At 38.5% G+C, this 22,426-nt stretch overlaps 1 protein-coding gene and 1 pseudogene across 2 annotated transcripts in view; both read right to left on the bottom strand.

Annotated features, from left to right (window-relative positions):
* PARP4 (poly(ADP-ribose) polymerase family member 4) overlaps positions 1-22,426 on the bottom strand; it is an 85,453-nt gene that overhangs the window by 28,165 nt on the left and 34,862 nt on the right. The window contains exons 15-22 of the mRNA XM_081126678.1: positions 18,573-18,697; positions 15,722-15,853; positions 13,705-13,791; positions 12,203-12,367; positions 11,510-11,556; positions 11,045-11,123; positions 6,777-6,914; positions 676-871 (exon numbers count right to left, since the gene is read on the bottom strand). Of these exons, the coding sequence (XP_080982804.1) occupies positions 676-871; positions 6,777-6,914; positions 11,045-11,123; positions 11,510-11,556; positions 12,203-12,367; positions 13,705-13,791; positions 15,722-15,853; positions 18,573-18,697 (969 nt within the window). The remainder of the gene's footprint in view (positions 1-675; positions 872-6,776; positions 6,915-11,044; positions 11,124-11,509; positions 11,557-12,202; positions 12,368-13,704; positions 13,792-15,721; positions 15,854-18,572; positions 18,698-22,426) is intronic.
* LOC308553553 (ferritin light chain pseudogene) lies at positions 14,607-15,150 on the bottom strand (annotated as a pseudogene). The gene has a single exon. The product of its transcript is annotated as a ferritin light chain pseudogene (transcript).

The following is a 22,426-nucleotide window of genomic DNA, read 5'->3' as shown; positions in this document are numbered from 1 at the left end:
ATGACCTCTGCCTCCAGCAGTAGCAAACCCTGGCTCCTTCTTAAAGGGGCTGGGCTTTCTGCTAAATGACACAGAAGAACCAAAGAACATGATGTCCCCTCACTCCACTCTGTGGTGGTTCTCTCATCTCTAAAGTGCCTTCTTCTGGTGGCTGAGATGGCCCTGGGCCTCCATCTGGAGATGACATTACCTATCTTCTAATTGGGCCGAGTTGATGCTTGATGAGATCATTCCTTATAAACTTTCTACTACTGTGCTAATTTCAAATGTTCTGTCCACACCCTTGGTACCTTCATACTCATCGGACCAAGGGTCTTGTGTCTGGTTCAGATGGTAATGACTGTTATGTTTATATAGCACTTACTATGAATGAGGCCATTTCAAAACCTTTATATACATTAGCTTACTCTTTACAACACTGTGAGGTAGGGACTATTACCCTCAGATGAGGAAACTGAGGCACAAAAAGTTGAGTAACTTGCCCAAGGTGATACCTAAAGCTAGTAAGTGGCAGAGCTGGGATTTGAACCCAGGGACCTGGGTCCAGAGTTCTTGAACACTGTGCTATGCTACTTCTAACTCCAAGTAGGGGTGCTGACAGACGTCACCTCTACCCATGAATATGCTGATATTAAGGAGGAAGCACACTGTGGATTCCAGTTAAAGAGCACTCACCTGAGCCAAACTTGACAATGTTTATCTTCTGTTTCTCACTCACCAAGGACAGTGCGTATAGGGCAATTTGCTTAGCTTGCAAAAATGTCACACCCTCCATGGAACTGGAGCAGTCGAGACAAATAATAACTTCACTCTCCTCAGCTATGTCAGGGGAAGTAATGCCGAGATCTGGATGGAAAACAAGCATGCAGGCCTAAAAGGAGAAAAATGCACTAGACTGATGCTTCTCATAACTTAAACTGGTCTGGCTTGTTCAAATTTGCATGAATTTATGTGTCAAAAGATCACAACATTTTGATACAAAACCCCACCCACACAATCTCTCTAAACAATGGACATGTGATTGGGACAGAGTAAACAGAGGGTAAAGAATGCCCCCCTATAAACCTGTGAAGATCCCCTGGGCTAAAGCAAAGTGCTTCTCCCTAGATCTCTGACTCTAGTGGGAAGGTACCACTTGCCATGGGAACAACTGGCACAAAAATTCTACAAGCCTCACAGGGAGAGACATCAACACACTAATGTAGGCACGTGTGCGTGTTTCATTTAAGCACACCAAATGTACAAAAACCCATGATTACAGAAAAGATGAATTAAATTGTACTTACTCCTGTGACTAAAGGGGTTATCGGTTTACCATGCTCACCTGTGGCACTTGGGAGAGAATTTAGTTTGTGTGCTATAATATTTCAGGCATCCCTCTTAGGTACAAAGCAAGAGATACCATAGAGCTAGGGTTTACAGAATTTGGCATAAATGTGCCATTTTTATTGGAAAAGATCTACTTGTAAGATTCTAAACCTTTTTAACCAGGTAAGATAATACTATAAAACCCAAAAGAGTAAGATTTATTCAACAATAGGAATTCAAAAAAAAAGTAGAATGTGAGACATGGAACATTCTCAAAGATAGACCACATATTAGGACACAAAACAAGTCTCTACAAGTTCAAGAAGACTGAAATCACATCAAGCATCTTCTCAGACATTTACACCACAGAATACTAATTTTTTTTTATTACTGCTTTGATTTCATTGGTTGTAACTGGTCTGTTCATATTTTCTGTTTCTTGTTGATTCAGTCTTCGAAATTTGTATGTTTCTGGGAATTTATTCCAGAGAGTCCAATTTGTTAGCATATGGTTGTTCATAATATTTTCTTATTAATCCTTTGTATTTCTGTGGTGTCAGTTGTTACTTCTCTTTCATTTCTGATTTTATTTGGGTCCTCTCTCTTTTTTTTCTTTTATTATTATTATTATTTTTTTAAATCCTGACCCAAGGATATTTCTTCCAGAGAGAGTGGAAGGCAGGTGGGGAGGGAGAGAGAGAAGTATCGATGTAAGAGAGGAACATGAACTGGTTGCCTCCCACATGCACCCTGATGGGGGCCAGGGATTGAACCTGCAACCCAGGCACATGCCCTTGACTGGGAATCAAACCAGCGACCTTTGGGGTGTGGGCCAACGCTCTAAACACTGAACGATGCTGGCCAGGGCTCTCTTTTTTTCTTGAGGTGTTTGGTTAAAGGTTTATCTATCTTGTTTATCTTTTCTAAGAACCAGTGCTTGGTTATATTGATCTTTTGTGGGGGGTTTTTAGACTCTATTTGGTTTATTTTTGCTCTAATCTTTATTATTTCTTTCCTTCTACTCACTTTGGGCTTTGTTCTTTTTCTAGTTCCTTTAGGTGTAGGTAAGGTTAGGTTGTTTACTTGAGATTTTTATTTCTTGAGGTAGGCCTGCAATGCTATGAATTTCCCTCCTAGGATTGTTTTCTCTGTGTCCTGTAGATTTTGGGTTGTTGGGATTTCATCAAGGTATCTTTTGATTTCTTCCTTGATCTCATTTTTAACCCATTCATTGTTTAGTAACACGTTATTTAGCCTTCATGTGTTTGTGTATTTTTTCAGTTTTTTTGTTGTAATTGATTTCTAATTTCATACTGTTGTGGTCAGACAAGATGCTTATATGACGTCCATCTTCCTAAATTTACTGACACTTGTTTTGTGTCCTAACATGTGATCTATGCTGAAAAGTGTTCCATGTGCACTTGAAAAGAATGTATATTGTGCTGCTTTGGGATGAAATACTCTGAAAATATTAGTTAAATCCATCTGGTCCATTGTGTCATTTAAGGCTGCTGTTTCCTGTTGATTTTCTATCTGGAAGATCTATTCACTGATATCAATGGTGTGTTAAAATATCCTACCATGATTGTATTACTGTCAATCTCTCCCTTTATGCCCATTAATATTTGCTTTATACATTTAGGTCCTCTTATGTTGGGTGCATAAATGTTTACAAAGGTTATATCCTCTAACTCAATTGATCTCTTTATCATTATGTTTTGTTCTTCTTTGTCTCTTATGATAGTTTTTGTCGTAGTTTATTTTGTCTGGTATAAGTATTGCTACCTCAGCTTTTTTGTTTCCATTCCCATGAAATATCTATTTCTATCCCTTTACTTTCAGTCTATGTGTGTCTTTTGTTTTGTGGTGGATCTCTTGTCATTAAGTTTCAATTTTAAAAAATTTTCCCTTAGCCCTGGCTGGGTAGCTCGGTTGGTTAAAGTGTTGTTCCAATACGTCAAGGTTGCAGGTTCGATCCCCAGTCAGGGCACATACAAGAATCAATCAATGAATGCATAAATAAGTGGAACAACAAATTGATGTTTCTGTCTTTCTCTCTCTCTCTTTCTGTCTGTCCCTTCCTCTCATTCTCTCTAAAATCAAATAAAAATTTTAAAAATTCCCCTTAGCTTTATTGATATATAATTGACATATAATACTGTGCAAGTTGAAGATGTACAATGTGATAATTTGATACACATATATATTGTGAAATGATCACTAAAATAAGGTAAGTTAGCATCTCTATTACCTCACATAATTTTTTTTTTGTAGTGAGAACATTTAAGACCTATTCTCTTGGTAACTTTCAAGTATATAATTCATATTGTTAACTATAGTCACCATGCTGTGTATTACATGCCCAGAACTTATTCACCTTATAATCAGAAGTAAGTATCATTTGACTAACATTTTCCCATTTTTAACCCCCAACCCTAGCCCCTGGCAACTACCATTCAACTGTTTCTGTATTTGTCTTTCTCTATTTGACTTATTTCATTTAGCACGATGCCCCAAAGTTCCATCCATGATTTTGCAAATGGCAGGATTTCCTTCTCTTTTATCTGAATATCTATCTATCTATCTATCTATCTATCTATCTATCTATCTATCTATCTATCTATCTATCATCTATCTATCATCTATCTATCTATCTATCATCTATCTATCTATCATCTATCTATCATCTCACATTTTCTTTGTCCATTCATCTGTTGATGGATACTTAGATTGGTTTCATGCCTTAATTATTGTGAATAAAGCTGCAATGAACATTGAGGTGCAGATACCTCTTCAAAATAGTGATTTTATTTTCTTTGGAAATATGTCCCAAAGTTTGATCACTTTATATAGTAGTGAGGAACCTCCTACTGTTTTCCATAGTGGCTGCATTCCCACCAACAATGCACATGAATTCCCTTTTCTCCACATCCTTTCCAACATTTCTTGTCTTTTGTCTCTTTGATGGTGGCCATTCAAACAGGTGTGAGGTGGTTTCTCATTGTGGTTTTGATTTGCATTTCTCTGTTGTTTGGTGATGTGCATTTTTTTTTTCATGTACCTGTTAGCCATCTGTATGTCCTCTTTAGGAAAATGTCTATTCAAGTCCTTTGCCTATTTTTAAATCTTTAGTGCTTTTGCTGTTGAGTTGTATGAGTTTCTTACATTTTTCAGATATTAACCCTTTATATGATACATATACAGTGAAACCTTGATTCTTGAACTTAATTCATTCTGGAAGGCTTTTCGAGAAGCAATTTGTTTGAAAACCAAATCATTTTTTCCCAGTAGAAATAGTGTTAATTGAATTAATCTGTTCCAGACCCACAAATAATTCCGTTTTAACCTTTCTTATATATAGTACATGTTCTAATGTACTATTTAATCTATAAATAAATACTTTTCTTAAACTAATCGAACTACCCCCTACTAGCCTTAAATGACTCATTTTCAGCACTTGTTCCAGGGGCGTCTTACAGGTCAGCATGCAGTATCTTCACTTTTTCACATATCACTGCCTCCAGAAAGTTGTCACAGGCCAAGTGCTTTTCATTTATCCAAATCAACAACAGTTTTTCTACCTCTTCAATTGCCTGTGATTATTGTTTTGTGAGCACTTTCACATCCTTAGCAACATTAGCACTCTTGGTGGCCTCTATTTTAAAATTGTGCTATTGTTGATTATGCCAGCAACAAAAGCATTCTCTCCTTTGTTTGTTGCCTAAGAGACGCTTTGCTTTCCATCATGCTGAGGTATCAGCATGAAAGGGTTGTCAGGACCAAAACAAACGTTTTGGTCCGCAACCAAGACATTTTTTTCTGTGAAACCAAATTGAGATGGGAGACATTTGCGAACCAAGGTTTGACTGTAGTTTGCAAATATTTTATCCCATTCCATAGACTGCCTCTTCATTTTATTGCTTCCTTAGTAGTGCAGAAGAAATTTTTTGTTTTGATATAGTCCCACTTATTTTTGCTTTTGTTGCTTGTGCTTTTGATGTCATCCAAAAGCTTGTTAGTAAGACCAATGTCAAGGAGCTTTTTCCCTATGTTTTCCTCTAGAAGTTACAGTTTCAGAACTTACATTTAAGTCTTTAAAACATTTTGAGTTATTTCTGTGAGTGGTATAAGATAGGGGTCCAATTTCAAAAGGTATGTGGATATCTGGTTTTCCCAAAACCATTTATTGAAAAGACTACGCTTTCTTCATTGTGTATTCTTGACTCCCTTGTCAAATATTCATTGACTATATATGCATGGGTTTACTTCTGGACTCTCAATTCTGTTCCACTGGTCTATGTGTCTGTTTTTATGCTAGTACCATACTGTTCTAATTATTTTAGTTTCGTAGTGTAATTTAAAATCAGGAAGTGCGATGATTCCAGCTTTGTTCTTAAGATTTCTCTGGCTATTCATGGTGTTTTGTGGTTTCATCATGGGATATCTTTCCATTTATCTGTGTCTTCTTCAGTTTCTTTTATCAATGTCTACAGTTCTCAGTGAACAGATCTTCCATCTCATCGATTAAATTTATTCCTAAGTATTTTATTATTTTTGATGCTACTGTAAATATATTGTTTTCTTTTTCAGAAAGTTTGTTTTTAGTGTACAGAAATACTATTGATTTTTGTATGTTGACTGAATTTGGTAGCCTTACCTCCAAGGGGTCCCAGACCATAGCTGACAGTACCTAGAGCCAGTTCATTGGCCACACCAGGGTCCACAGCTGGGACCAAGTCAGGTGGACCTGACTCCCACTGGGTCCCATGGTGTACATTACTGATGACAGGTCTGAGCCAAACTGGGCTGTAGCCAATTTCTCAGGGATATGAAGCTGTTTCTATTTTATCAACCAGGACCATGGTCAGTGAATTGGCTACTCACTCACAATGACTCTGCTCAGGTCTTGGACTGCACTAGGGTTTCACAATCTCCTACCTAGATCCCAAACTTCTAACACAAGCAGGCAGGATGGATGGATACCAAATTATTGTTAGTGGGGGAAATACATACAAAGGGGGGTGGGGGAAATACATGCAAAGGACATCTTATTCAACCATCTTGCTGATGTCACTCTCAATTTTTATTTTAGTAAGGAGATTCTTTGTCACAGCCATACAAAATGGTTGTATGGCAATAAATAATTTTGTATCTGTTTTTACAGTATCAATATTTAAAAACTATTCAGGCAAACCAGTGTAAAACATGAAAGAAGATTTTTCTTTTGTTGAGGATTAAGATAAAAATTACAATCTTTCCCAGGAACTAAGGCATATGGGGGTTTTGATTGAAATCTCAGAAGTTTGTCATGCTTGATATAATCAGTATTTTTAGTTGTAGAATCTTGGGGTGGGGAGAGCCCATTTAGTAATGCTGGTTTTCAAGACTAGCAATAATTTCCAGTTTAAATAATTCATTCTGAAATATTTTTTCAATAGTCTCCTACTTTTAAGTAAAAATGACTATACCTCGCTTTCTTTTTCTGGATGTTTTTCAACCCACATTCTTGGGAGATATGCATCAGACAAACCGACGTGGAGAGAAAATCCACTGCTGTCTAAGGAGCTCCCATCCACAGTGCTAATCACAGCTTTGCAGTCTGTGCTCTACAAACAAATAGCCATGACAACAAAGTGAGTAATGAAATAATACCATAGTATCAATATGCACTTACCTGTCAAGTAGCAAAACCTTGCATAACTTATATAACTCCACTAAGAATCAACAATGTAGTAACAAATTCTAAAATTATGAACTGTGGGTTTTAGAAGTGTGACCATACTGAAATTCTAAGGCTGATATAAATAGTCAAATTTAGGTAAGATTAAAACAGTCTCAAACCCTGGGCCCAAAGATGACAGATCTGTGAATTCAGTTATACTTCTCTGGAGACAGCAGAAAGTACATCAGATGGTCATAACTTAGGAAAGTAAAATGGAAAACTCACCCAAAATTCTAGAATTACACCTTCTTTTAAAATTATATTTTTATAAATATGAAATTACTTTAAACTTTAAAAATTTTTTAGAGAGAGAAGGAAGGCAGGAGGGAGAGAGAGAAACATCTATGTGTTGTTCCACTTAGTTATGCATTCACTAGTTGCTTCTTGTATGTGTCGTGACAGGAGACCAAGCCCACAACCTTGGCATATCAGGATGATGCTCTAACCAGCTGAGCTACTTGGCCAGGGCCAACATAAAATTACTTTAAGCCTTGGTCAGTGTGGCTCAGTTAGCTGGGCGTCATCCCATGCAATAGGAGGCTGTGGGTTTCATTCCCGCTCAAGGGCACATGCCCAGGTTTAAGGCTTCAGCCTCGGTAGGGGGTGTGCAGGAGGCAGTCAATTGATGTTGCACTCTCACACTGATGTTTCTCTCTCTCCCCTCCTCCCTTCCTTTCTCTCTCTAAAAATCAATAAACTATTTTTAGAAAAATAATCACTTTAAAAATATAGATGCTGATTCCAAGATGGCAGCAGATTGAGTGGAAGCTACACTGACACTCTCTCAGGACCAAACAGGAATTATAACTAAAATATAGAAAAAATGTCCTGAATAATGAACTGCAACTGAAGACCAGCTGGAGAGCACAAGGACAAAAAGTGAAGACCGCATAAAGACTGATAGGACATGCAGAGGCGTGAGAGGGCTGACTGGGCTCCCACAGGCAGCAGCTGAAATTCTGGATGGATAGCTCAGCTGTGGTGGGTTCCCACTGAGAACTCTGGAGTCTAAACCCCAGGCTGTGTTCCCCAGCACAAAGCACCAGAACTGAGAAAGGTGCCCACATAACATCTGGCTGTGAAAAGCAGTAGGGTTTCTGTCTTCCAGGGAGAGATGGTTGGAAATGCAGGCACCCTCTAAAAGGACCAATGCACAAAGTTTCATGTTCAGCCACTAACCTTGGGCTCTGGTGGAGGGCGGGCAGAGTGGATTAGAGCTGTGGGAGGAGAATCTAGGGGTGCTGGCAGGGGGTAGAGAGCTCAGAGGGCAGTCATCTGGATCCCTGTGCTGAGTCATTCCCCCATTCTGCAGAGGACATCTTTCTTAGGCAGGCATTTACCTTCTAAGCAGCTTTTGCCTGGGGGGAGGGGGGAGCAATTGCCCCACCCTGCTAGAAAACCTCTCACCCCACCCTGTGGAGTTTCTTCACCCCGAGACTGTTAAGAGACTGATAACAATTAGCCACCCCACCCTGTGGCATTTCTACAGCCTGAGGCTCATCAAGAGACTGAATAACAGCCTCTGGATGCTTTGAGTCTTTTGCCCGATATGCTTCTGGACCCGCGACTTGGAAAAGCAGACCTTGGTGTACATCTTGGTCCTGTTCAAATACATCCCAGCAGAGGGAACCACAAGCTGTGGAGTATGGAAAACTTCACACAGGGTACTCAAGGCTAGTCACAAACAGTGTCTGACATTGGCCTACACCAGAGACCATCCAAAAGACTGGGGAGTCTTAGCAGATCTACCTAATACACAGAAACAAACCCAAACAGACAACCAAAACATGGAGAGAAAAAAACAAGCCCCAAATGAATGAACAAAAAAGTTCTCCAGAAGAAGAGCTAAATGAAATGGAGATAAGTAATCTATCAGATATAGAGTTCAGAGTACTAGTCATAAGGATGCTCAACAGCATGAGAAAAGAATGGAAAATGTGAAGAAATTAAGAATGACATAGTAGAAATAAAAAAAACAATGGAAGGAATAAAAAACATTAGGGGAAGTTGAGGACCAGATCAGCGATTTAGAAGGCGGGGTAAAAAAATCACTCAATCAGAGAACCAAGAAGAAAAAACAATTAAAAATCAGGAGGACAGTTTAAGGGAGCTGTGGGACAACATGAAACTTAACTATATTCACATCATAGGAGTGCCAGAAGAGCTCAAAAGTAAGCAAGAGTTAGAGAACCTGTTTGAAGAAATAACGGCAGAAAACTTCCCTAACCTGGTCAAGGAAAAAGGCACACAAGTTCAGGAGGCACAGAGAATCCCACGCAAGAAGAACCCAGAGGCCCATGCCCAGACACTTCATAATTAAAATGCTAAAAACTCAAGACAAAGAGAGAATATTAAAGGCAGCAAGAGAAAAGCAATCTGTTACCTACAAAGGAGCTCCCATAAGGCTGTCAGCTGATTTCTCATCAGAAACTCTACAGGCTAGAAGGGAATAGCATGCAGTATTCAAGGTAATGCAAAACAAGGATCTGAAACCAAGACTACTCCATCCAGCAAGGCTATCATTCAAAGTAAATGGTGAAATAAAGAGCTTTCCAGACAAAAAAAGGCTACAGGAGTTTATCACCAACAAACCAGCACTGCAAGAAATGTTAAAGGGACTGCTGTAATAAGAAGTTGAAATAGAGAGAAACAGGCATAAAGAAATAAAATGGCAATAGATAAGTACCTATCAATAATAACCTTAAATGTAAATGGATTAAATGCTCTAATCACAGGACATAAGGTAGCTGAATGGATAAAAAAACAAGGCCCAAATATATGCTGTCTAAAAGAGACTCACCTCAGAACAAAAGACTCATACAGGCTGAAAAAACAACTACAAAAAAACTTCTGGAGAACTTTAAAGAAGAGATTGACAGCAATACAGTTACAGTAGGGGACTTTAACACCCCACTGACTTTATTGGATAGATCTTCCAGACAAAAATCAACAAGGAAACAGTGGCTCTAAATGACACACTAGATCAGATGGATTTAACTGATATTTACAAAACATTTCACCCCCAAGCTTCAGAATATGCATTTTCCTCAAGTGCACATGGGACATTCTCAAAGATAGAACACATGGTAGGACACAAAACAAGTCTCTACAAGTTCAAGAAGATTGAAATCACATCAAGCATCTTCTCAGACATTTATACCATGTAATACTATGCAGCTGTAGAAAAGAAAGATCCCTTACCCTATGAGACAGCATAGTGAGACCTGGAGAATATTATGCTAAGCAAAATAAGCCAGTCAAAGAAGGACAAGTGTCACATGATTTTACCCATATGTGGAATCTAATGAACAAAATAAACTGATGAACGAAATAGATCCAGAGACATAGAAGCATGAAACAGACTGAAGAATCTCAGAGGGAAGGCGGGGGTGGGTAAGTGGGACGAGATTAATCTAAGAACTTATATGCATATATACATAATCCATGAACACAGGCACTAGTGTGGTAAAGGCCTAGGGGGAAGGGTATAGGGTAGAAGGGATGGATGGGGAAAAAGGGGGGACATTTATAATACTTTCAACAATAAAGATAAAATTTTTTTAAAAGTTAGAAAAAAGAATATGTAATTATAATACATTTCTTGGTTTAATAGTAAACATCATTTACACAGTCATAATAATGTAAACACTGGCTTGATATAACCAAAAATTGTAATATAACTTTTGGAATGAAGGGGAGAGAAAAAGTGGGGAATGAGATGAGTTGCAGGGGTAAGGAAATCAAACTGTCATCTACCATAACAGGAAGTCAAAAAAATATTTCTGAAATAGATGACTCAAGAACAGCAGCAAAAAGTTTTTATTTAAATCTTTGTAGGCCATCAAAAAAGAGCTAAAATATGAAAATGGTTCACAATCTTGGAACTGCTGCAGTTTATAAGAAGTTGTCGATAGTATCATTTCACTTTTTAAACTATGTGCATGTCTTGCTTTCATAACATAAAATTAATGTTAAAATAAGAGCTCTTAAGAAATAAAGCAAAGATTTACTAACCTTTTTTTTCAGTTCATGTGTATCACTAGAAATAAATTCAATCACATATGGCATCTCAATAGACATACTCAGAGAGAAGCTACCAAAAATGAAGAGAAAGTTGTCTTAGTTTAATATCTTAAATATTAAACAGCTACCTGTAATTGTTTTACATAATTTTTTAAAATACATATTTTTATTTTTTTAAATTGATTTCAAAGAGAGGAAGGGAGAGGGCGAGAGAGACAGAAATATCAATGATGAGATAGTCACTGATCCACTACTTCCTGTGTAGTCCCTACTAAGGGCTGAGCCCAAAACCCACGCATGTGCCCTGAATCGGAATCGAACTGTGACTGTCTGGTTCATAGGTCGACACTCAACCACTGAGCCACACTGCTTTACATAATTCTAAATGAAAATTTAAGCCATAAAAAAACTAATGCCCATTGTATGATTGTCAGGTTTTATATTTTAGGTACTAACCTTTGCTTTTTTCCTATTTCCTTTATATAAATCTTCTCTACTGTATCCTGTTAAAAAACACAGGTATGTATAAGTATCAAATTTTACAATGAGATTCTAAGCTGAATGTAATGTCACCAAGGCTGCAACCTATAGCAGCAACAAGAGAGCTGGTCTCACTTTGGAGTAGTGAGATATTGAGAGTCTGTTCATGGAATCACAGTAACTTCTAAAAGGTAATGGATAATTTATGACCTTTTCAATTATATATATAAATACATGCACACATCCATGCCTATATATACACACAAACACACACATACATATACACGCAAAGTAGGAAGTCTGAATAGATCTATACCAAAGTGTTAACCAGTAGCTTTGGGTCACTATGTCCAGCTATGGAATTAAGGATAGTTTAAATTTTCATCTTTGGCTTATCTGCATTCTGTAGACTTATCTGAATTCTTCATGATGAACATATAACATAGACACAAACTTTTAAAAGTGACTAAACAGAATAAAAATATGCCCATTAAGCATATCTGTCTTTATTCTTTTTATTTTATAAACATTATATGTGTCTAAATGCATATATGTCAGTAACACTGACTTTATACCAAAAAGATTAGATTATTTTAGATATTTTTTTCCCTTATGCAAAAATCACACACACAAAAAAGATTCTTTAAATCTTATCTTAAGCATACAAACCTGGATATTTTCTTTCAAAGCTTTGTCCTGTTGCCAAGGTGCAACTGTGGCGGGCATGAAGAAGATGGCCACAGTGCCTTGGATGCTGAGTTCCGTGATGTAGGTAATTTTAATAAGAACCTTAGCCTTGGGGGGTAAGTTTCCAACACTTACAACAAAGACATCCTGAGACAGAAACATGTTACTTAGCTTGTGATTCAAATGTACATCCACTCTATGTTAGTTAAGCCTATTACAAGAACTACTGGAATTTCAACCTGCCAGGTTTTTCCTCAGAAAACACGAAAAGAGCTTACAAGCCAAGCACTGGTGGTGCTAATGGGGACTCAGAGCCATTCCCCAGTGGTGGGACAGTGTGATGTCTAAAGGGGGTCATATTCCTAGGGAAATATGTAAGCATCAAGGAGGAAACATACAAACCAATTCATTTATGACAATAACCCCACAATGCTTAGTGGCAGTCTGCCAAAAGAAGTCAGGCTTTTTTTAAAATACATACAGTTCAGCAAGGTTGACTGTAACTGGTTAACAATGAACTCTTCCTTGCTTACCCCTCATTCTGCAAATGGGTATGTTAGATGTCAAAAGTAAGCATTTATCCCTTAAATCCATATCAATCTTAATAACTCTCCCTTCCAAACATCAAATTTTCACAATACTATGGCAATGTTTCATACTCAGAGGAGATCCTGAAACCTATGGCCCATCTTTAAAAACAACTAAATATCTACACTAGAGATACTAGTTAGAAACTGACTGCTTGCAATCTAGTATCTACCAAGGGCACATTTAAAACATCTTATATTTAAGAAAAGAAACCCAGTGGACATGATAGTTGATCCTTCTTCCAGATTCTCTATATTTAATTCCTATGAAAGAAATAATCAGCAAGAACAGAACCTGGGCCTATCTCAAGACCCTCAGAAATGCCTCCCTAGCTTATAATTTGATGAAAATAGAATTGTTAGGTGAGCTTAGTTCTAGGAAACACGTAAATATATTACACTCTTTTTCTACAGATTGATTTTAGAGAGAGAGGAAGGGAGAGAGAGAAATAGAGAGAGAAACATTGATTTGCTGTTCTACTTATTTATGCATTCATTGGTTGATTCGTGTATGTGCCCTGACCGGGAATTAAACCAGCAAACTTTTGGTGCACGGGATGACGACCAACTGAGCCACACTGGTCAGGGCTATATTACATTCTTTTATCAGAAGGTGAAAACTATGAATCTCAAATGTTTTCTTTTTGTTGTCACTTCTAGGAAATTCAGTTCCCAATGACAGAGATGGCTCTTACTTGTTTGGTCACATTATTTAGATAAGCCCAATGGATTTGACCAGCTTGACCTCCCTTTGCTAATAGCAAGTGAAGGTGTACAGCCAAAATAATTTAAATTTTCCTAGTTACTAGCATAAATTTTATATTTCAGATCATCTTCCAACTCCTTTTCCCTTTCTTATAAGTGTGCTAGACTAATGGATAGACTATCCAGCCTTACAGGTGCATCCTGGTCCATCAGGTAAGCGCCATGGCCTTGACTGATGGCTTCTCGGTATTCTCGGTGGGCAGCCTCCTTCTCTTTGACCTGGAAAAGATGATTTTTACACCAGTCATCATATGAATAGTGATTTCAGACTTTACTAAGGAAAACTTCATCATTAAAACCTATGCAAAAAGAGAAAACTAAGAGTCTGTCTAAGATGAATGAAACTATATAAAATAATCATCAATGATCATTCTTTTGTTGTTGTTGTTGTTAATCCTCAACCAAGGATATTTTTTCCATTGATTTTTAGAGAGAATGGAAGGGAGGGAGGGAGAGGAAGAGAGAGAGAGAGAGAGAGATGTGAGAGAGACACATTAATTGGTTGCCTCCCACACATGCCCCGACAGGGGTGGGGGATCAACCTAAAACCCAGGCACATGCCCTTGACCAGGAATCAAACCCAGGATCCTTCAGTGGGAGAGCCAACCCTCTAACCATGGAGCCACACCAAGGAGGGCAATGATCATGCTTATCTAATAAGAATCTGAATCAGAGAAGGCCAACTAAATAGAATTTTCTTTAAGTTAGGATCAAAATATTTAAGTTAATAGTGAAAAAAGTTTAGGACTTCATCTTAAATTTAATGAAATGTTTGTTATTATTGCAACTGTGGGCTAATCCTTAGAATAAACAAAGAATGAATCAACTGTTACTTCTTTTGTTACAAGTTTTCTTAAAAAGTTAGACCAACAGCCTTCAATTCAGTTTGACTTTTTTTCCTTTGCAAAAAACTTTACTGTTTCCATTTGGTCCAAGGCATGGGACAGGGCTCCAGGGTGGTTATAGAGATTCCTAGTGGTTTCATGGAGAGACTCAGGCAGAAGCCAGACACCAGGGAGATGCAGAGTGGCCCTTCAAAGTCCTCTGGGCTGCAAATGCTCGTGGTTGTGCTTAAGGATGAGCTGTTTGAAGAGATATTCATCCAGCCCAGAATGGGGGCTGGCCAGCTTGTGGAGGTGGGTCAGATGGTTGCCCATCTTCTTGATGAGTTTCACTTCCTCATCCAAGAAGCAGTTCTCTAGGAAGTCACAGAGATGAGGGTCTGTGCAGATAGAATCTAGAGCCCAATGCATGGCAAAGGGTCTGGTTCAGGTTCTTCTTCAGGGCTATAGTGGCTTCCACTGCATCCTGAGTTTTGCCCCACTCATCTTGGGAAAGCTTCTGCACGATCTGGAAAAGGGTGCAGCCATTGCACTGGTTTTGCATCTTCAAGAGATGCTCGTGCTTCTTAGCCAATTCATGGAGGAAGTGGTCCATGTCCTCCAGAGCCACATCGCTGGGGTTGAACCAGAAGCTCAGAGAGAGGTAGGTATAAGAGGCCTGAAAATGCACGTTGACCAGGTGGTTGATGGTGGCTTCCACCTCACTGGAATAATTCTGCCAAATCTGGGAGCTCATGGTTGCTTGGCAACAACAAGTAAGCTAAAAAAATGGTGTAGGCTGGTCTTGGAGGCAGATGATGGCTGAGATGGTTCCAAAGGCATTGACTAGGAAAGAGGTTGAGGGTGGTTGGAAGCTGGAAGAAGAGGTATCCCTGGGTCTGTTCTATGCAAACGCTGTTGAAGCAAGAGAGACTGGGAGACTGCTGAGGGCACTGCCCAGTTTTACTTTTATAACAGGATGCAGAGGATCAGTTTTTGCAAAAATATATAAGGGCTTCACCAATTTTCCAATGTGCTTCCCTTAAATGTTTGATATTGAAATCATATTTTTTTTTTAAGTTCCCAGGCAAACAATTTGCAAGGCACTGACCAATGACGAGTGGACAGGTAGGGACAGGAATGAGTAATCAGGGAGGGAGCTGTGTATGGAGGCCAACTGTATAAATACTTAGTTCCTCAAATAATACTTTTGTTTTATGATAAGGCTTCTACTCAGCCCCACACTGTAGGGACTCAAATAAAGATTTGGGTAAATGGAAAACTGACTTTAGAAACAAAAAGCAGTCACAATGCATTTCCCCCCTTACCTCTCCCACTATGTGCTTCCCATTGATGAACGCTTCGAAACCACACACAGCTGCCTTATCATCCAAAGGAAAAACATACTTTGCCTCAATGGGTATAGGGCTCTGATTTGTGTATGTCTGAAAAACAATGACCTGAAGAAGAAAAAACATCCACAAACTTGATGAAAACATATGGTACAAGCATCTGTAGAACAACTATGAATGAAAACTATTACGCATATTTTCTATATATGACCGGGCATTCAAGAAATAAGTAATTTTAGATAACATTGATAAAAATATTTTTACTAGGACTTAGAAGTAGTATACTGTACACGTTTTTAACATCTTAATTTTCCCCCTTCAGATGAAACCATTATATAACTAAACTAAAAACTTTGAACTCATTCCAGGAAGAGTCAAATGTGTGAGCCATTGAATATACAAGGCTTCTGTTGCTGGGCTTCTGCCTGGAGACTCAGAGTCAACCTACAGGCCAGCTGTTTCATCACAAACTACTGAAAAAGCCACTGCTATGTCATGAGTTCATTTTGGGGCAAACTTTCCCACGAAAAAAGCCTTATGAGGTTTGAAATATCAGATGGTACAAGTCGTCTAATCCACATAACATATGGAGGACACATGCCCCTCCTTGTAACATAGTTGTCATTTGTTTTGCGTTTACTGCATATTTTAAAAATGTCCTGGGTTCTTGTATCTAATAGTCACAACAATGACTGACAGATATTATTATTTCCATTTTATACATGAGGAAGCTGAAGCACAAAGGAGTTAAAAAACTTCCCCAAGGTCACAGTGCTAGAAAGGAATGAGCAAGGGTTCACAGCTAAGCCTTTCAAACTCCAAATCCTTTGCTTTCTATAGTCCATGCCAGGCTGCATTACAGCACAGTGGTTAAGAATCTGGACTCTAGGAGGAATTCAGGCTGGGTTCTATCTTAGGGAAGGGATGCGGGGCACAGGGTTGCTACCATCTCAAATTCACCCATAACATTTTTTCACTCCCACCCAATCTCCTTCAAACAACTATGACTGTCCAAAGTTATACCTTGGAACTCAATCTTTCCATGCAAAGCTTTGATTCTTAAAATGTAAAATACTTGCACAAAGTTTAAACAATGATCAGCTGTTTATACCTTAGGAAAAAATATAACTTGGGCTCTAGAATCAGTTCAGATTTGTGCTTTATCATATCCTGAGCATCAGCATCCTCACCTAAGGTGGGTATGGATCAGAGCGGGGCTAGTGTAGAGGTCAGATAGATGCAAACTGGTACACATCTGAGTAGCATGCTCTGCCCACCCCACTACACCCCATTTTCCCAGGTTAAGGCAATCACTAAATTTAACTTGATTCCCTTCTGAAGAGACAGCAATACCACAACACTGGACTCAGGTGTTCTTATTCTCCTGAGAGGTCTTTGCAGTTGTTTAATGTAACCTTTAGTGTTAGGAGCCGATGGTGAGGTCAACTTTTTTTTTTTTGAGGTCAACTCTTAGAAAGCCATCTTAGAAAACTGTGCACTTTCAGATCCCCACTACCACATCTGGCCAAACTACATGCATGTAATGTCATGTTCAACTCTTATCCTTCTCTGATGTTTCAAATCCATCTACCTTCAATCCTTGCCAGACCCAATTGCTTCTTAACACTCCCACCACTAACATTTTGGTCCAAGTTACCATCATTCCTGAATGAATTACTCAATAGTCACCTACATTTGACACTGGATGTACCCCTAGATGTCCCCTTCAGGACCAAGACTGCAGGGAGTGTTACCTGCTATGTGCCCCCCCAGTCAATGTTCTCTTCCAAAGATGAACTGCCTCACTCAAGATAATGACCCCTCCCCAAAGGGCAGCCACATCCAATGACTGGTCCCTGTGGGGGTACAAGGCCTGACCCCCTTGCCTCATTTCAGAACATCTCTGAAAGGCCAGCTTCAGAGCTCTCTGAGACTGTCTGAGGACTATGATATGCCTGTGTTACAGTCCATGTCTCCTGCCAGGTTCTGCCTCCTGCTCTCTCTTACAGGTGTTGCTCCAGAGAGCACTTAACAACAAGCTTCCTGAAAACAAATTTCCATCAATAGTGTTTTCCAGAGGACGCGACCTAAGATGTCTCTAACTGGTTCTCTTCAGTCTATTGTCAACATGGTGGCCAGTGTGATCCTGATCGTATCCTCTGCTAAACATCCTTGAATGGTTTCCATTTTACTCAGAGTTAAAGATAGTATGTCCTGTGTCCTGATGTGAGCTGCCCCCCCCCCCCAACCCAACTCTCTGACCCAGTCTCCTACCATGCTTCCCCTTTCTACTATGCTCTGGCCAAGTGGAACTCTTTGGTGTCCCTTGACCACATTAGGCTCCCTCCTACCTCAGGACCATTGCATGTCTTCCGCTGCCTGGAATGAGCAACCCTCAGATGTCCACATGGTTAAGTCCCTCACTTCCTACACATCTGTGCTCACGTGTCACCTTCTCAGTGAGGCTCTTCTTGGCCACTCAACTTCCAAGTTGAAATCCTTCCAACCTGCACAGCTCCCACCCCTTCCTGCATTGGTTTTTATCTCTAGCACATACCACCATCTAACACGGCATGTATTTTATTTATTGATGGTGTTTGCTGCCTGGTCCCCTAATGCAAGTATGCTCTGTGAAGGCAGAGTTTTCATATTGTTCGTTGCCATATTCCCAGAGCCTAGGAAAGTCCTCAGGATGTGGTAGGTGCTCAATGAATAAACACATTTTAGAAATGTACATGTTTTGTGGAGTTCATGCAACTATAATCCAACTCCCATTTATGAATGACATCCATTTGATTTAAGTATCATAAAGCCATGAAGAGCTCACCTGGGCTACAAAGTCTATTATTTTCCCCTTGATGTGCAGGTCTTCAAGAGGAACTGAATTCCCAGAGGTGTCCTGGAGGCCAGCCTTGATGCTGCTGGAAGGTTCAGCGTCTGGTAACTGGTAATCTATACATTAAAAATACTAATGTTAGCTTGAAAACCATCCTTGAGCTCTCTAGTTTTGTTATCTTGATCTTTAATTCTTCTCCTCCCCTTCATACATGATATTTCAGGAGAAATGGACAAACAGCACTTTATGATTTTCAGTAACCAATTCTGAAGTCAGTGACTCCACATGAAAAGAATGGGGGCAGCATTGTCAACAGACACTCTGCCTTTTATATCTACAGACACTGAAAAGTCATCTTGAAAGCCCAGAGTGATGCTACTACTTGAAACGCATACATTTAAGCATATACACAAGTACATAAAGATCTTAAGAAGATCTGAATAAGAGTAGCTTAAGCTGACTCTAGACATCTGTACTCCCTGGCTTGTACTTTTTTTTTTTTTTAATATATCTTTATTGACTTCAGAGAGAGGAAGGGAGAGGGAGAGAGAGAAATAGAAACATCAATGATGAGAGTCATTGTTCAGCTGCCTCCTGCACACCCCCATTGGGGATCAAGCCTGCAACCCAGGCATGTGCCTTGACTGGGAATTGAACTGGGATCTCCTGGATCATAGGTTGATGCTCAACCACTGAGTCACACCAGCCAGACCCTGGCTTGTACTTTTGAACTAATCAGTCACAATTATTTATTGTGCTACAAAAGCATGTTGGAGAAATATGAAATTCCCTAGACCATGGGTGGGGAATGGCCAGCCCTCAGGCCTTATATGGCTTGCAAAATCATTTGGTCTGGCCATGCCAAGGCAACTGCAGGCGGGACTTGAAATTCAGTAAATCGAGGGGCTTTTTTCATAGTTAATTTTTAAGTTGATAATTTTGTATGGCCGCAAATGATGTTATAAGTATCCAAATGGCCCTTGGCAGAAAAAAGGTTCCCTACCCCTGCCCTAGACTTTTGATCTGAGGAAGACTAAATCAAACTCCTAATATAGCATGTTGAAAAAATGTTCACATATTATATTAGGTAATACAAAAATGCAGATATGGTTAGAGGTATATACTTTTCCCAGACTCATTATTTAATGACCCCCAGAGAAACAATGATAGTATTCTTCTTGAACATACATGAAGTTATACATTTCTTTCTTTTTTAATTCTATCTTTTAAAATTTTTATTCAACTTATTGGGGTGAAATTAGTTAATAAAATTATATAGGTTTCAAGCATACAATTTTATAATACATCATCTATGTATTATATTGTATGGTCACCACCTAAAGTCAACTCTCATTCCATCATCACTTATCACCCCTTTACCCTTTAAATATAGTACATGGTATCAAAATGCATTTTAAGTGGCTAATTCTGAATCTACTCTGGTTCTTTTGATTAAATTGTTTCCTACAGTGTATCTTTTCAGTTTCCAAACATAAGACATTTTCTTTAATCTACAATATGCAATAGCTGTTAACTTTTAAAAAGGAGGGAAACCATTATTCACCCTCTATTTTTGCTACCACTTATGCCATCCCTAGTAATCCAACATTCTAACATGAAAAACTCATTCTTTCAGTGTCCTGGCCTACTCTGTTTCATGATCATCTGGTAGAATAATCCTTTCCTAGGATCGTCAACAGAGACCCTCAGTCATACCAACAAATCTAGAGAAGAGGCTGTGACCACAAAATGTGCTATAATTTAGATAACTGTTTACATTTATGTTCTGCCACTTCCTAGACTCTTAAACTTATACCACATTATATCTTTTTTTTTTTTTTAATATATCTTTATTGATTTCAAAGAGAGGAAAGGAGAGGGAGAGATAGAGACAGAAACATCAACGATGAGAGTCATTGATCAAGCCCACAACCTTGGCATATGCCCTGACTGGGAATTGAACCCTGATTGCCTGGATCCTAGGTCGATGCTCAACAGCTGAGTCATGCCTGGCCGGGTACCATATTGTACCTTAAAATTAGTGTTACAATTTTTCCAGGTTACATGAATCTGAACAAACCCCACCTGATGAAGTACGTCCTTTCATCCCTGAGACCATCATAGTGAAAATGGAAAAGCACGTAATAAAATCAACAGATTTCAAACTTCATGCTGTAAATTGTCAATAACAATGTAACCTTTTCAAGAAACCTCAAATAATTGAAAATATTGTATAAACTGGAGATAATTAGACCTTTCCACAAATTTCCTTGCTCCATTGACAGACAACATTCTCATGAATTTTAACTAATTTTAATTTTTAATTCTCTTTGGAATTTAACATCTAATATTGGTTAATCTTCAAAGGTAAGAAAATATAAATTTTCTTATGTCATTCATTGAGAGAAGTTATTTAAACATATCACCTTCATTATATTTGTAATGTTTCTGTCCAGTAGGAATTCTTTGGTGTATCCAGGTCATTGCTTAAGGTCTTGACATATTTGTATGATTTCAATCTTATATGAATTTGGTCTTGATCACAAAGTTGTACATTTTTTATATAGCTGATCACACTCAATACATTTGTAAGTTTTCTCCCAAATAAGAATTCTGTTGTGTTCCATGAGGCTTAAAGTTTGATAAGCCTTGCCATGCATTTGTGTACTTTCTCTCAAAGATGTATATTGTAGTATCAAGTGAGGTGTGAGCCCTGGTTACAGGCTTTGCCTCATACATGAGTTTTACATGGTTTCTATCCACAACGGAGTCTCTGACGTTGAGTAAGGCTTTCACATTTGCATAAGTTTTATGTCAATAGTATGTGTAAGGTTTCCTTCTACTTGAATTCTTTGATGATCTCCAAAGCTTGAGCTTTGAATAAAACCATTGTCACATAAATTAGGTTTATAAATGTTTCTATTTAGTATGCATTTTCTGGTGCTCAGTAAGGCTTGCAAATCAGGTAAAAGCCTTGACAGGCACACTACATTTCTGAGGTATCTCTCCAGTATGGATTTTCTTATGTTGAGTAAGATTTGACCTCTGTCTAAAGGTTTTACTACACTCACTACATATTTTAGTTTTCTCTCCTATATAGATTATCTTATGACTCCAAAGTTGTGAATGTCTGGAAAAACCATTATCACGTTTCTCATATTTATAAGGTTTTTCTCTTGTATGAGTTCCCTGATGATCCATAAGGCCTTTGTGTTAAATGAAAGCCTTGCCACATTTATGTGGTTTCTCTCCAGTATTTTCTGAGGCCTAGTAAGGTTTACAAATTGGGTAAAGGTTTCTCTCCAGTATGGATTCTCCTATGTCTAGTAAGGATGGAACTAATAGTAAAGGATTTTCTGCACTTATTACATATGTAAGGATTCTCACCAGTATGAATTTGCTCACAAAACCAAAGTTGTGAACATTGGGAAAGAAACCTTACCAAACTCATTACATTTGTAAGGTTTCACTCCAGCATGGATTCTATGGTGAATTGCAAGGCTTGAATGTCCACTACACAATTTATATGGTATCTCTCCAGTGTGGATTTTCTGATGTGTATAAGGTGTGAGCACTGATTAAAATCTTTGCCACTCATTATGTTTGTAAAGTCTCTGTCCAGAATGAACTCTCATGATTCTGACATTTGAGCTTTTGCTGAAAGTCTTCCCATATCCTTACATTTGTAAGACTTTTCACTAATGTGTGTTCTCCTGTACTGTACAGGTAACAAAAAATATTTTTAAATCTTCCTACATTTATTAGAAATGGCTTTGATAGTGAGAAAAAAATTTTATAGTGAAACTGAGGAACACTTTTGACAGATTTCTCAATGTTATTGCAGT

Source organism: Miniopterus schreibersii, assembly GCF_964146895.1.
Source record: "Miniopterus schreibersii genome assembly, chromosome: 2".
Taxonomy (NCBI): domain Eukaryota; kingdom Metazoa; phylum Chordata; class Mammalia; order Chiroptera; family Miniopteridae; genus Miniopterus; species Miniopterus schreibersii.
This window is presented reverse-complemented; position numbering and strand designations above follow the sequence as displayed.